This window comes from Xiphophorus couchianus, chromosome 21 (genome assembly GCF_001444195.1).
Source record: "Xiphophorus couchianus chromosome 21, X_couchianus-1.0, whole genome shotgun sequence".
In the NCBI taxonomy this organism is placed as follows: domain Eukaryota; kingdom Metazoa; phylum Chordata; class Actinopteri; order Cyprinodontiformes; family Poeciliidae; genus Xiphophorus; species Xiphophorus couchianus.
Window position 1 is genome coordinate 17,693,317 of NC_040248.1, and position 16,122 is coordinate 17,709,438.

The 16,122-nt window shown below is 45.3% G+C and overlaps 1 protein-coding gene across 7 annotated transcripts in view; it reads right to left on the bottom strand.

Moving 5' to 3' along the window:
• Nucleotides 1-16,122, bottom strand: part of ntng1a (netrin g1a) — a 148,783-nt gene that overhangs the window by 37,336 nt on the left and 95,325 nt on the right. For all 7 annotated transcript variants that reach the window (XM_028005220.1, XM_028005219.1, XM_028005222.1 and 4 more), the window contains exon 4: nt 3,418-3,590. In XM_028005220.1, the coding sequence (XP_027861021.1) occupies nt 3,418-3,590 (173 nt within the window). The remainder of the gene's footprint in view (nt 1-3,417; nt 3,591-16,122) is intronic.

Here is a 16,122-nt window from a genome sequence, read left to right on the forward strand (position 1 = left end):
GACAAATTTGCCTCGGCGGAGAGGCCATATGCTTGCTCGCTTTTGGCGCAAACACAGGGAGACTTTCACCGACTGCAGCACAGCACATAACGTTTTCTCTTTCTTTTGTTTCGTTTCTCTTTCTCCCCTCAGCTTTGTGTGTTTTCTTCTCTATTCAGCAGGGAAACCTTGCATTCCTATAGATTTTTCACAGCGTTATTACATTATGGATTTTGCCTCCTCCAAGACAAAGTATAATAACGCGCTTTTACACTGGGACTGTTTTTCATCACCGGCAGGGCCAAAGGAGTTTGTCTGCGTGCCTCTTGTGTGGTTATGAGGGTGTGTGCCTGCGCCGTGCCGAGGTCTGGCTGAGCACCTGTGCATGCGTGTGTGTCCGGTTTTTTTTTGTGGTTTTTTTTAATAATGTGCTGTCAATCCAGGCTGTGGTTATGGCTATTTCACTAACCCTCCCTAAGTCTCATAACGCGGATCCTCGGGGAGGCGGAATAAGTCATCGGTGGCCGGCGGCCGAGCTGCGAGTCCCCAGGCAGGGAGGCAGAAATCGCAGTAATAAAGAGACGGGGGGTGGGAGGGATGAAAGTTGGGAGCATATTTGAACCTAAAGCTGTCATTTTGTTGGCTGATATAAGGCAGGAATGCTGACCGTTTTGGAGCTTCTGCTCGGGTGATTTTATAATACGGTGGTAAAAAAAAAAAAAGAAGAAAAAAGAAAAAGATAAGTTAGAGGTATAACGATATTAAAATGCAATAATATGTCTTGTTGTAAAGTAGACAGATGTCATGTCGTTCAGAGGCTGTAAAAGCATGGAGATGTTCTCAGAGCAAGGGGGGAAAAATACCAGCAAACAAAGTAATTAAGCTGATTTTCACCATTTAAAGGGGCGGTATTATGTGTTTTCCAGCCAAATAGAATCATTTTATGGCACGATAAATTAACTATGTTACCGTCGGTTGTTATAAAAAAATGTTGTATATATATATGTCAAATATGGACTTAAAAGAAAGCCTTGAAATTGGGGCTCTGTCTCTAGAACAAAGTCCTGCTGTTTCTCAAACTCCGCCTTCAGGAAGTCAGCAAAGTCAATGCGTGTTTTATTGTTTGTGATGAGTTATCTATGAGTTTAATATCTAAAAGACTTTGACCTGACCATTATGATTCACTGAACACTGTTTTGAGAAAACATTTGGAACTTTATAAGCTGTGAATAAATGCACAAAAATGAACTGTTCTTTTGGTTAAAGTTCAAAATTAGAATGCAGCATGCAAAAAAAATTTATAAAAATAATCCCACAAGATTTGGACCAATCAAACCTGGATGTAATTATTCTATTTAGATATGTTTAAAAGATATTGCAGTTCACGGTTTTTTATTTTATTTGTGAAACAATAAAAAAAAAAGAAAAAGTGTCTTCCAAAAAATATAATTATTCTTAATCTCCTGTGTTACTGGATACACTGTCACGCCACTTTGCTTAACTTTTCAACCGTGGCACCATTCTGGGTAGATGGCAGCGCAACGAAACACCGACACGGTGACGGGTTTCAAGCAGCTGGCCAAATGTTTAACCAATAACGTTCAAATTGGCATTTGGCATCTGCTGCATATTTTCCTATCTGCCCGAAACCAAAGGATATTTTTACAGTTTCGTGATCAAAAATGTCCCGAGACATTACATTTGGTAGTGCTCACTATAGGCATGCTACAATCACCAACATCGTGCATAAGAAATCTATTTAATATACGAGTTTCGCTTTCTGAAATGAGCGACAAAAAACATTAAGCGTGTCGCTTGAGTGCTTTATAACGATAATCTAATGTTTTCTGGAGCCGTGTTTGCACCAATCGCCCACGCCGGACTAAATCTACACACCAGTTGCTGTGCTGTGACTAAGAAGCAGGCCATCTATTAATCAAGAGTGTTTGCACCGAGGCCATAATTGCCCTCATTTGCGACTGATAGAAAAAGCTCTTTACGTAAGTACAGATAAAGTGGTCTCCGCTCACTTCAGCAGCATCAAACTGCTGGATGTGGAGTCTGACACTACGTCCTTGCTCTGTTTGCTTCAACGGAAGAGCAAACGTTATTTTTCTCCGAGGGAACAGAATGGAAGACAGCAAGAGCTCCAAGGAGGGAAAGAGAAAAAGGGGGGAAATGGAGATCGTTATACTGTAAATTCTGATTTTGCTGTTTGGGTGTGAAGCTCTCGTTCCCTCCTCCGTGTCAGGGTGAGTTTCTCTGTTGAATGCATCATCTCAAGAAAACACTGAGTCACAAGTCAGAACATTTTTTTTTGTTTTTGTTGCAATTTTAAGCTCTTCTTCTTTAATGGTGGCTTATAACAACACTTGGAATATACCCTGGTTCTCGTTGTCGTTTCAAAGCAAAGCATCCTGGATGACATGATTCAAAATGATCACTTTCTTTCCAGTTCCCACAAACACAAACCCGATATTCACCCCTTTTACTTTGATTAATTCAGCAAAAAAAGCCATGTTGCAGAATTCGCAGATTCACTTGTCTACTCATTTTTCTGTGGAATTAAACTTTTGGCAGAAAATCCAGCAGTTTTTCGTCGAGGTAGTTTAAAAAATATTCAAAAGAAAATGCAGCTTACGAAGCCGACATGCCTCACCACGATCCTACTTGACGTGCTAGTGGCGTTATTTACATTAACACTCAATGGGATGTTTACGTAGACTTCTCACGTTTCCACCATAATTTGATGTCTAAACGAAAAGCATCAATAACTATTCACCGACGACTTACCCAAGTGAGTCGCCTTGTTGTAAAGAACCATTTTACGAAAAAGTAGGGGGGGGAATATCAAAGTGTCGGTGAGGTTTTAATGATGCTGATTACGTTTGACCAGATTCAAAAGTAGAGACAATGTGTTCGCAATAAAACGGCCAGTGTTGGCCGGTCGCAGCCTGATGTTGACGCCGCTTTCGTAGCAAGAAAATCTGAATGTGACTCTACAGTAATTGCATCCGGTGCAGGTCCACCAGGTTCCGAAACAGCTTTTTCCCACTTGCCATCAGACTGCTGAGCTCTTAACTGGACTGCACTCAAAAACTGGTCTCCACTTCATACCTTGCACATGTACAGAGCTAAATAACTTCCATTTTACTGTCAGTCCTGCACTTTATATTTTATATTCATATTTATATTCACATTTTATACTGTATTTTATTTTATTCTGGAGTAACCTCACAACATTGGAACCTCAAAACACTGTCCTGAGCCGTATGCAACGAAATTTCGTTCTGTATACACCCTGTGCATGCAAAATGACAACAAAGTCAGTCTAAGTCTACAGATCAAGGGGAACATGTGCAGCGGCCCCCCTCCCTTACATGTTGACGAGCTAACATGTTTCTGGGTTTGTTGCGGCGCATGTGTGTTCGTACTCACAGATATTAGCCGTGCCCTTGGGAATGGGCAGGTAGGAGCCAGCACTCCACGCTCGCCCTTGGTAGCTCCTCTTGCAGCGCCCGCAGTCAGGCCCGGTGGTGTTGTGCTCGCACTCGCAGCTCAACTTCTCTTTGTCGAACACGCAGCTGTTGGCGTGAAGGTTGCATTTGCACCTGTCGAGAGAGGAAGAGGAGGCGTTCAGGAACGCGCGATGAAAGAGGACAACCACATTGACGCGGGGTGGGGAAAAGTTTCGCGTCTCTGAGCTGAAGAGCGCTTTTATTTGTTTTTGTCGGACAGTGGGGCTGAAAGGCAGGGCGTCCTTGGCGAAGGGGTGGCGCTGGAACAAAACAGCAGCTACATCAAGAGGCGCCGGTTCAAAGGAGACGGGCGACTGCACAAACAAATCTAGCATCATTATTTCCTCGATCCCTTTCCTTTGTCTCTTTCCTTTTTACCGGGGGGAAAGCCAGCTCCCTTTTTTTTAATTGTCCCACAGGAGGATGCGTAATTGTCACGGTCAAAAGGAGAGGGAATGGGAGAAAAAAACAAAGCAAAAACCAAACAGTCAAGGCAGAGCGAGGTGGAAGCAGAGGAAAAAACAAAGAAAAAAAAGCAAGGCAATGTAAATTGTGGAACAATCTCTCGGAGAACAAAAAAGGCCCGTAGCCATACGAGACAATGAATAGCTCAGAGTTAGCCGGAGGGCTAACGGTGAGAGTACCTCCTCGGTGACAAATTAACACGAGATGAGATCTCAGGAGCATATACCCAGCGCGGGAGGAGGGACTCCCTTAAGGTGCGCTAAATCCTGCCTCCGCCAAGAGACTCTGGTTATCAATAAACCTGGCAAATTCCGCTGTTGCCGTAGCTACATGAATCTGGGCGGATAGCGCGTCTGCTCCGTTAATTCATGAGGCTCGAGCTTCGTAAAAGTGCTCGTGGGCAAGTGGCGACTTTTGAGACACGAGCGAGAGTTGCGAAACAAAACGACAAAAAATACGCATGACAAAAGTTGTAACAACTGATTTCAGAATGCTAATTGTTTTTCCGACTGGTTCTGTGCTTAATTAGAAGTATAGAAATGATCTGTTAAATTGAATAAAGATCTGTATCAACCTGAGTGCGCTCTCACACCACATGTCGTCTCCTTTTGGGCAGGGCATAATAATATAATATTCATTACTAACAACATGTTAGGTCAACTTCCCAGGTTAATGCAGATGAAAATACATATTTCTTTATATTTAGAAGAATGCTTTATCATATATAGTGTTCCATACAATGGGTAGTAAACATATTCATTACTCGTTTTTGGACTTTGTCGTAGCACCAGCCCAAATATTTACATGTTTCATTGGGGATTTTTTGTTGTTGTTGTAATAAAATAGAATAAAGTAGTAAAGGACGTTTGCATTTGAAAAATTTGTTTCACACCTTTGCGTATAAAAATCTGAAAAATTTGAAATTTCTTCTGATTCTGGCCCAACCACTCCCTTTACTTTGCTACCCGCTAAATAAAATGAATTGGCTTTAGAAATGTCAAATTTATTCTCAGTATGTCTTCAAATGCTCCGTGGAGGCCTCCAGCCCTAATCCTCGAGATCTACCGTGTTGATGCAAGGAGGCATTTAAAAACCCGCAGGACCGTAGAGCTCAAAGGCTACGGCCGGAGATCCCCGTCAAAGGTTTGCTAGTGAACAAACGGGATCACGAGGATGAAGGAACGCAGCAGACTGGGCAGAGAGATGCTGTTGTCAAGACTGAAATAAGAGCTAGGATACGAACCGGTGAAAATCTACGGTTTGAATGTCTCACAGAGCACTGTTCAATCTAACATCCTAAAGAGGTGATGAAAGGGAAGTTATGACTCTGCAGAAATCCACAGCTCATATGGGAGAAACTGCTGATAGGACACATATTAGTCATGCACGCCAAGAGTCTGGATTTCAGGAAATTGTGGCAAAAAGCAACTAATCTAATCTATAGGGAATCGTCTTTAAAGTTTGCCACAATCTGTGTAAGGAAAGCGCCAAACGTTTGGAAGATGTTCTGCTTAGATGAGCCCGAAACTGAACTTCTTGAGCCACATACAAAATGCAACGTGGGGTTTCAAAGTAACAATGCACATCGTCCTGAACACGCGGATGAAGCCGTGTCAGTACTGTTCCTCAGCAACGATAGGAAAACTGAGAGTCTGTTGTAAGATGTCTGTAGCTAAATAGAGGATCATTGTAGAGGAAACCTGTGAGAGATACTTTCAGCAGGATGAAGACCCTAAGCATCCAGCAGAGTTTCAAAAGATCAGTTTACTTCTAAGCATGTTGTTGTGTCAGAATGGCCTACTAATAGTCCAGAGTTAAATTTAATTGAGAATCTGTAGTAAGACTTGAAAACTGAGGTTCATTCAATCTGACGAAACTTTTGCCATTTTTCGTCTGGATTTGAGAAAGTGTTATAAAAATGCCCTAGTCATCAGTTCTACAAAATATTTACTAAGATATTGTAAAGGAAGAATTTATTTATTAAAACTTTGAACAAAACGTTTGGCTCGTCTCTTCCTTAAAAGCCCTGGATCCTCTCGGCGAGCAGCGGGCAGCTGTAAAACGAAACTAAACAAGGCGTGTTGACGTCACAGATCACAGAGTTTAATTCATACAAAGCAACGCATGAATCAGTTAACAAAGCTGCAGAGGTACAGAGATATGCATTTTATCACAAAATAACAGACACACAAGGGAAAACAGACAAACACACAACACAGAGACAGACAAAGGCGCCCACGTGGAGAAAAATAGAAAAAATTCTCTCTCTTTTCCTCCTTACACGTCATCTTATACCAAAGAGGTGTTTCCGTATTTTAATTTATGCAACGAAGGCGTTCCTCCTGTTGACCAACCGAGAGCCACCTTGGAAAAACGTAAACCTTCCCCTAAGTTTTAATGACAAAACTCAAGAGTCATTTTAGTTGTTAAAGTTATAAGTTAATTTCACAAAACCTATCTTGCTCCTCTGCAGTCAGCTTCTCCAAAGATTTGAATCTTTGCCTTATCACGAACAATATTTAAAAGGTGTATCCGAAATTAAACAGATGTTTCCAAGATTCGAAGTCTGTGATCAACTCCAGATGCAGCTCAGAGCCCCTGGGAAACCCCCAACCTCCGACCTCTAGGCAGGGGAAGATATTCTTTATGGCCTACTAATTTAAAGCCTTTCAAGAGCATAGTATTTTATGGCTGCTTTAAGTTACAGCCTTGCCAGGAGAATGTTTATCTCTGCTTAACATTTGTCCAAATAGGAATGTTTATCTCTTAAACGCACATGGCATGAGATTAGCCATATTAAACACTCAACAATATCCATATTTCCTTAACAATATGCATAACCTTCACTTTCAGATTTGTATCTAAAAATGTGTGTGTTCTCACACGCATGAAGTACTACAGAATTTCAACACATTAGCATCTCCTTATTTTAAGCCGTACTTTCCGGGCGCGTTGCCTAGTTTGTGAGGAGCGGCTCTGTTTCTTGAGTTTTATTTAAGTCCTCGGTAAATTGAGCCCGACAGGAATGGAGGAGGCAAAAAGGGAAAGGACTCGGATTTGATGAAATGCAATCCAACCTAAAGCTGACCGATGCTGCCAGAACGATGCAAATATATTGGCTCCAGCTGCAACGCATCTAATGTTACCCGCCGCTCTCTGCACAGCTCAAAAGTCCTGCCCTCCCGATCCATAATAATAAAATCACACTTTCGCCGAAGGTAAACAGATACAGAAAGCAGGCCGCGGCGTTCATTTCGGCCATCCGCTTTTGTCTGCTGACATTTTGAGATTTATTACTCGGTTCACGTGAAAATATTGGAGCTCACGTTGGCAGACGTTTGTTGTGACTGGCGCGATTTGATGCAGTATCCCTACGAATGTCAATGCATGCTCATGCATTTTGTTGTCATGTTTTTAAATTTTTTTTATTAATGTAGATTCTGGAAGTTGTTTGTTTAAAAAAAAACATTTACCAAAAGACGAGGATTTACTTTTAGAGATCATTTTCGCCATTTTTGGAGTCATTGCTGAAGGTCACCTTGACTATGACACTCTTTAGGTGTAAAGATCAACTCCCCTGCAGTTTACCAAAGCAATATTAACTAAACAGTAAGACATAGCGAGCATAATTGAGGAAAATGTTGCTCAGGTCGAGCAGATAAAGTCAAAGGGAGATGCTTTGGGCTTTCACGCAGAAGTCAGAGTTTGGGGGAGTGCGAGGGGGGGGGTGCCTGTGTGTGTGTGCGCGCGCTTGTACGCCTGCATGCGCGCCCTTTGCTGTTTAACCTTCAGCTTCTTTCAACATCGGCAACATTTTAATCAACGTCCAGGAATGATAGCGCCGCCGGCATAATGATGGAGGCCGCCAGTGAGGCCCGTGGGGTCTCGTAGCCACCAGCGCAGTTACGCTTCCGATCACGCAGCCGCTCCCTGAACGCGGCCGGCGTCGAGGACGGGCCGAGCAGACAACTGTCTAACAGCATTTCAACAGCCACTCCCGCCCCCTACGGGGCTTTTAATGTTACGTCTTCACCTCCTCTTTCAAAAAAGAAAAAAAAAAAGAGAGAGAGAGCCACAGCACCGCTGTTGCCGTTTGTGTCGTTCTCCTCGCCTCTCCTTCCCTCCATCCGCCTTTTAGTCCGCCTTTTAAACTCTGCTCCGGCATTTCCAGCTCATGAATATTCATGTCGCCCAAGACCGTCTTTGTTTGTGTGCGGCGCTCTCAAAGCGAAATTGCTCAAGGCATTATAACCACCAGTGAGCTAAAGATCCTGATATGTATTCATGAAACTCCCCCACCAGGGAGGCAGCTCGCAATGCAAAACTGGTGGAGTAATATAGTAATAATAACACCAACGGTGGTAATAATGAAATGACTTCACAGAAGTTTGGATTTGATAAAAGTTCTCAATTAGATGTGAGGGACAGGTGGAAATGTTTTTTTTTTTTTTCCCTTCTTGGGATGGTTGAGCAGTGCTGTCCACTGAGACTGTCCACACCTGGAGCAGTTTGTCTTTGACCTCTCCGGTAATGGGATTCTGACTGACACGTATAGCTGCAGACAGCGGCTTCTCCTTCTCACCTATAGGACGCTAGCAACAGCAAACGAAAACAAGCAGACACAAAGTTCTTCCTTCTATAAACGGTAAATGTGGCAGAAAGACTCATGAGAATGATGATAGACCAGTTTTCTGTTCAGGTGTTGTCATCGGGTACCCGTGTCTTCATGAAATATAGTGAGAAATATCAATACTGTTTTCTTAAAACTGTATTTTACCACATTGGCACCCTGAATGCATGCAAAAAACAGTCCAAATCTGGAAAAAGTAATCACCCTTTAAACCTTATAACTGCTTGTGTCGCTCTTTGCAGCATCAAATACCATCAAGTGTTTCACATAACAGGCACAGAGTCTTTTACAACACTGTCAACGAATTTTGATCCACTTATTTTTGAGGAAATGTTTAAATTCAACAATGTTGGGCTTTTTCTTTTCTTTTTTTTTTTGGACACATCGGAGATTTTTAATACCACAGCATTTAATTCCAGATTGCAACTATGCCACTCCAAAATTTGAGTGCTTCTCAAACGCCATCGTTCATTTCAAGCTTCCACAATATGGTTCAGTCGATACCAAATGCAAGTTGAAACCACACAATGTAAACAGGTGGCGACAAAGTTCACTATTGGGTTCTATTTTGGGCAAATTTCAACAGAACTTATGCATTAAGGAGGTCCAATTGCCATCGCATAAATCTGAGTTAAATAAGGACAAAGACTTCATTAAATTGCCACAGACAAGATGAGCATGGACTAAGAGGTGTGTAATTACACCGTCCTCTCTTGTGTGTTATTTAAATTTTTTTTGTAAAGTCTGCATATTTTTTCCTTAATTTTCAATGTAGTTCCTAAACATGAAAATATGACTTACTATTTTCGAATATCCCATACACACTGATTAAAAAAATTAAACACTTTTCACTTTCACTCCATATACTTGGAGCACCACTTGACCAATCAATGAAACAATCTAACAATGGTTTCAAGTGACGCATTTATATTTAAGCAACTTAATTCTGAGAAATTGTTTCCGTTTCTGCTCAGAGCCAAACGTACACACCGCTAATTAATAGCAATTACCCTCAGTGCAAGATTACAACATCCCCGACGAGACGAGCTGCTGATCCCAACAAATTGAGCAGACTAAAGCCGACGTGGTCCATAAGTATGTTAAATAAGTGAAGCAATTAAATCTCCATGAAGCGCCCAGATGTTTTCATATACAAGCCAATTAGGTCAAACGGTGAGATAATAAGCACTTTTTTCTTTTTGCCACATGTCTGCATTCAGCACCGGGGGTTGAGGGAGGCAGACGGTGGTGAAGGGCAGCTGCTTCAGAGGTATTTACAGCTTAATTATCCATGAAAAAAAAAAAAAAAACAGCAGAGTGGCAGAAAAAAGTAGAGTAAGCTCTTGTTGACATAACGGATAATTACACACAAAGAGAAAGATGCCGTCTCTGATCTTTTTTTTTAAGGACGCAACTCTACAACCACATACTCTTGATTTCTTCCTCCCAGCTGATGTGCAGCACACAACTCTGTAGTGGCTCACAGTGAATCAGCATGCTAGCTAACCTGCTCTCTGCTAATTGTCTTCTCCGTTTCTCGCCAGCTGACCCGAAGCGCGTGCTGGCCAGGGAAAAAGGTGTTAGATCTCACCAACGGCTCTCCAGGGGTAGGCTTTAGCATCCAACTTTCCCCCAATTAAACCCGTCATTCCCTTCCCTCCTTCCAGTCTCTTAAACAGTAGAAGAATTGGTGAGTTTTCTCGAGTTCTCCTTAAGGATAAATCTTGGATTCATTTGGTTTGAATGTAAATGTTAGTTTAAAGTTGATGGATGCAAATTTGTTCAGAAGATGAAACTAGCCGAGCAGCTGACAGTTTCCTGCACAGGCTTAGCTAGCCAAACGATTGAACTCTTTTCTGAGTTATTCTGTGTTTCATTCGTTACACAGTTCTGGTGTTGCAGTGTGAGGAAAACACAGCAGGTTTTGATGCGACTACTCTCAATTAGTTAAAACTATTTTAGCCTCGCTTCCACATTTCTCAAAAATAAACTTTGTTTCTCAACATTTACTCTTCCTGCTGAACTGTGAGCTTATTCCATCGTTTTATTAGTTCTATTTATATCTAAGTCAATATTTTAGCTGTTTTTACTTTCAGTAGTTTATTAGTTTCATCATTTTATCTTCTTACTACAGCAGTTTAGTCGAGTGTTACTAGCTTAATTGTCTTTAAGTGAGTAAAATGTTAAACTTTTTGTCAATAAACTCATGTACAGTATATTGGAAGTTGTCTGTTTATCCCATACATGTGTTGTATCTTGCTGCTGAATCTATGCCAGTGCTCTGCTTATGCCTCGGTATATCATAATTTCAAAAGCGAGGCTTTACCAGGCGGGTATTTCTCAACAATAACAGACTAAACTATTTGGCTCTTTTCTTGATAATCAAGCTGTCAGGAAATGCGGGTGGTGAGAGTGGTGAGGCAGATGCAGCGGACCCAGGTATGATGAATATGATGTTTTAATTACGGAAAGCCAGTCAAAACAACGAACAGCAGGCACAAGGAAACACTGACGACGAACTGACTAGACATAGACGAGGACCCGACGACGAACAAGGAACACAGGTGGAGTTAAATACACGGGAGGGTAATCACAGAGACGAGACACACCTGGGAACAATCAAGGGGAGGACAGGACAACGAAGAGACTTAACGACACAGAAAACTCTAAATAAACAAGGAAAAACACAGATCATGACAGTACCCCCCCCTCAAGGGCGGCTACCAGACGCCCAAGAAAAAAAAAACAACCAAAAAACCCAGCAAGGGTGGGTGGAGGGGTGCCGGACGGCGGGCCAGAGTCCAAACCAACAAAAAAAAAAAACAACCCACCATCGTGGGCGGAAAAACAAGAAGGGCCAAGAGTCCAAAAACAACAAAAAACTACCCACAGGGTGGGCGGAGGCAAAGGAGGCGGGAACCACGGAGGTGGTCCGGCGGTCGTCCGCGGCGGCGGGAACCACGGAGGCGGTCCGGCGGCCGTCCGCGGCGCTGGAGGCGGGAACCACGGAGGCGGGACCCCAGGAGGCGGTCCAGCGGCTGTCCGCGGCCCGGGAGGTGGCGATGATGAGCCCCCCGAGGCAGGGTCTCTGGTGGAGCACAGGGGGTCTCGGTGGGAACGCCGGGGGTCTGAGTCGGAACACTGGGAGTCTTGTGAGGAACGCAGGGGGTCTTGGTCCTCGGGGTCTCGGGAGTCAAGGTCTCGGGGGTCAGGGTCTCGGAGGGAACGCAGAGGGTCAGGGTCTCGGAGGGAACGCAGAGGGTCAGGGTCTCGGAGGGAACGCAGAGGGTCAGGGTCTCTGGAGGAACGCAGGAGGTCAGGGTCTCTGGAGGAACGCTGGAGGTCAGGGTCTCGGGTGGAACGCTGGAGGTCAGAGTCTCGGGTGGAACGCTGGAGGTCAGAGTCTCGGGTGGAACGCTGGAGGTCAGAGTCTCGGGTGGAACGCTGGAGGTCAGAGTCTCGGGTGGAACGCTGGAAGTCTGAGTCGGAACGCAGGGAGTCTCGGTAGGAACGCAGGGAGTCTCGGTCGGAACACTGGGGGTCTCGGGAGTCGGGGTCTCGGGAGGAACGCAGGGAGTCTCTGGAGGAACACAGGGAGTCGGGGTCTCAGGAGGAACACAGAGGGTCAGGGTCTCAGGAGGAACGCAGAGGGTCTCGGGAGTCGGGGTCCCGGAAGGAACGTAGAGGGTCTCGGTTGGAACACAGGGGGTCTCGGTCGGAACACAGGGGGTCTCGGGAGTCGGGGTCTCGGAGGGAACGTAGAGAGTCTCGGGAGTCGGGGTCTCGGCGGGAACGCCGGCTGATTCGGCCTCGGGTGCGCCGGCTGGAACGCCGGCTGATTCGGCCTCGGGTGCGCCGGCTGGAACGCCGGCTGATTCGGCCTCGGGTGCGCCGGCTGGAGGTGAGCCGGAGCGGAGCCTCGGTCCCGGCTGCGGGGGCGAACCGCAGCGAAGCCTCGGAAGCGGCTGCGGGGGCGAGCCGCAGCGAAGCCTCGGAAGCGGCTGCGAGCCGCAGCGAAGCCTCGGAACGGGCTCCGGGGGCGAGCCGCAGCGAAGCCTTGGAAACGGCTGCGGGGGCGAGCCGCAGCGAAGCCTCGGAAGCGGCTGCGAGCCGCAGCGAAGCCTCGGAACGGGCTCCGGGGGCGAGCCGCAGCGAAGCCTTGGAAACGGCTGCGGGGGCGAGCCGCAGCGAAGCCTTGGAACCGGCTGCGACAGCTCCGGAAGGCGACGAGGGGCCGGGTCCCTCGGCGGCTCCCATCGCTGTCTCCGAGCTCGCAGCGGAGGAGGTGCTTCCGGAAAGCGACGAGGGGCCGGGTCCACCGGCGGCTCACGTCGCTGTCTCCGGGTAGACGGCGGAGGAGGTGTTCCCGGAAAGCAACGAGGGGCCGGGTCCACCGGCGGCTCACGTCGCTGTCTCCGGGTAGACGGCGGAGGAGGTGTTTCCGGAAAGCGACGAGGGGCCGGTTCCACCGGCGGCTCAGGTCGCTGGCTTCCCGGACGAAGGAATCGACGGGGGCCGTACCCGGGGGGTGCTAACACCAGCCTTGTTCCCCGGAAAAGCTCCCGCTGCAGGTCGGCGAGAGCTTCAGCTAGCTCCCTGTCCTCCCTGCTGGATCTCCGCCTCGGTCCGCTCTGCTTTTTCGGAGGGAACCTCACTCCAGCTGGGTCCATAATAGCGAGCCTCACCGTTCGGTCTGGTCGGGTCCTACTGTCAGGAAATGCGGGTGGTGAGAGTGGTGAGGCAGATGCAGCGGACCCAGGTATGATGAATATGATGTTTTAATTACGGAAAGCCAGTCAAAACAACGAACAGCAGGCACAAGGAAACACTGACGACGAACTGACTAGACATAGACGAGGACCCGACGACGAACAAGGAACACAGGTGGAGTTAAATACACGGGAGGGTAATCACAGAGACGAGACACACCTGGGAACAATCAAGGGGAGGACAGGACAACGAAGAGACTTAACGACACAGAAAACTCTAAATAAACAAGGAAAAACACAGATCATGACACAAGCGGTGCGCCGACTCTCTAATTTTGATCTAAATTACTGCCTTTATTAATAATTGCCCCGAGTAATTATTTATACTTGTTCTCAGCCAAACTCCTATTTTGGCACAACACTCTACCTTTGTGAATATTTATTGTGCTTAACATCACCTTCAGCTCTGTTTTATTCTTTATTCTCGCTGAATGCTCTGGCGGCAGAAAATTACCTCCAAAATTTACTCCATGCTGCAGAAACCTGCTGCAACAGTCTACCCTCCTTCAGCTGCGATGCCTGACTGCACTGCTGTTAACAAGAGGGGATGTGGAAGGGAACACATTTAGGCTACCAATTAGGGGTTTAAATTGGAGCGCGCAATAGAGACCCAGCTGCCATACTATGCATGTATACTAGGAACTTAATAATAAATGAATTAATCCAAGACTTTGCTGCAGGGAAACACACCTCTCTTTAGGTTCAGTTCTACTCCAGTTCGGTGCACCGTGGTAAATGTGCCTGCTGCCCGCATCAATCTGTCTGAGCAATCCATCTATTGAACCCTCAGCATTACTAATGTATGCAGTTGGACATGCTACCCAAGCAGGAGTCAATCAAGAGGTCTTTACCGCCTGTGACACGCCAAGTCGGTTCAATAGAATCGACGGGCCGGGCCGGGCCTTCGCTGATGCTGCTCTCGGCTAGAGAGAGAGAGAGAGATCCCTGAAGACACGGCGAGTAAAAAGTGGGGCTGGAGAGGTTTGGGGGAAACCTCCATCCACTGGGAGAGCGGTGCTGCGTGATCTTAAAGGTGTTTTGGAGACCAGAGCTCTGCTGCACTGACGAGTGAGCGAGCTTTGCTTTTCCTCCTGAATCGGTTTGTGTGTGAGGGAATGGCTGGGTTTCCATTGCTTGAGTTGGAATTGCAAAAACAAATTAGTTTCTTGGAAACATGTCTTTTTGAAATTAGTGTATTTTGCAAAACTACAATGGGAACAACGAGTCCTGTGATCAACAACCGGACGTTACTACTGGCGGAAAAGACAAAGAAGAAGACAGTAAGTGGTATGTGGGAAGACGGCGCAGCATGACTTAATGACTTTGATTGGGTTTCTTACTTAAAGGAAACACCGCAATCGCAAAACTGTGTTGTTTTTTTTACATTGACACACATTTGTAATGGAAACACAGCTAGGCTGACATTTACCGTAACACATGAGCACAAACATTGAAAAACTCCTTGCAAATATTTCTAAAGTAGCGTCACAAAACCAGAGATTCACAAAAACATCTGCAAATCCTAGATGGAATGGCTAACACATTCCGTAAAGGTTCCTAATAATAATAATAATAATACTAATAATAAAAACGAAAGTAAATTTAAATTTGATAAGCCAAATCTTGGTCATGAGACATGACATGCAATTGTCAAATTATGTTTTTTGACACAAACTTTTGCACCAACTACGCACAAACCGCCACAGAAAAAATAAATCTATCCCTTTAAGACCGCCACACCGATGAATATTTTACATTGAAGCACAGTAATTCTTTGCATGGTCAACGTCCACTAAGCAAAACCGACTCGTTCCCCCGTTCGACATTCCACTACAAGGCTTCAAAGACAGGAAGCTGCTTCATTAGGTCAGTAAAATCATGAAACCTTTCAAATTGTTTCCACGCTGCCTGGAAGTGTCAACTAACCACTGAGGTTTGGCAACCTCCTTCAGCGTAACCTAATCCCTCTGTCTGAAGCAGACTTTTTGCATGCCTTCGCCCACTGAGGACCTCCATCTGAAACCGGGGTGAGACCCAAAGAGCAGGTGTAATTACAGAAAATGTTGGCACTTTCCCAGCTAGCCGACGGGTTACTGTTGGAAACACTTAGATATCTCTTTTTTTTTTTTTCACTTAAACCCACGGTGAAGGTCATTAGTAGCTCAGGTGGCCACAGCGTGCGTTGTTTTGGTGATAACAAGATCCCCTGGTAAACCCAATGTTTGCAGTGAATAAAATAAGGGTCTGTGTGACCTCCTGCTGATTAATGACCAACATGAGTTGTGAGGAAAGCCTTTAAGGGGACGCAGCTGTGAGTGCAAGGGAAAAGCGGTGGAGGAAATACGGAGAACAAACAGGGTTTTTCTGTCCTTTGGCCTTGGCTTTGGGTTTAGAGAATCATTTCATTAGCTTGTGAGGCTCTAAAGTATGGAATAATAAAATCACGTTTAACTAAACCAATTTTAAACCAAATCTGCTCATAGAGCTTTGGTCAGGCAGCGAGCAGTTCTCTTCGCAATCAATTCATCAATTTCATTTCATCAATGTGAAGTTCATAACTGCCTGAGGGGAGGCTTAGTGTTCCTGGACTCTTAATTTGAAAAATGTACATTTTTACCACCACCACCACCAGTAGACGCTGCTATGAATACACGCTAGTTCTGAACCAGTGAGCCAGTTTTTGTATCTCAATGATACTGAAGTGTAGAGCAAAACCAACGTAGAGCTATGTCATGTTATCAGACAAAACCTTTATTGTTCT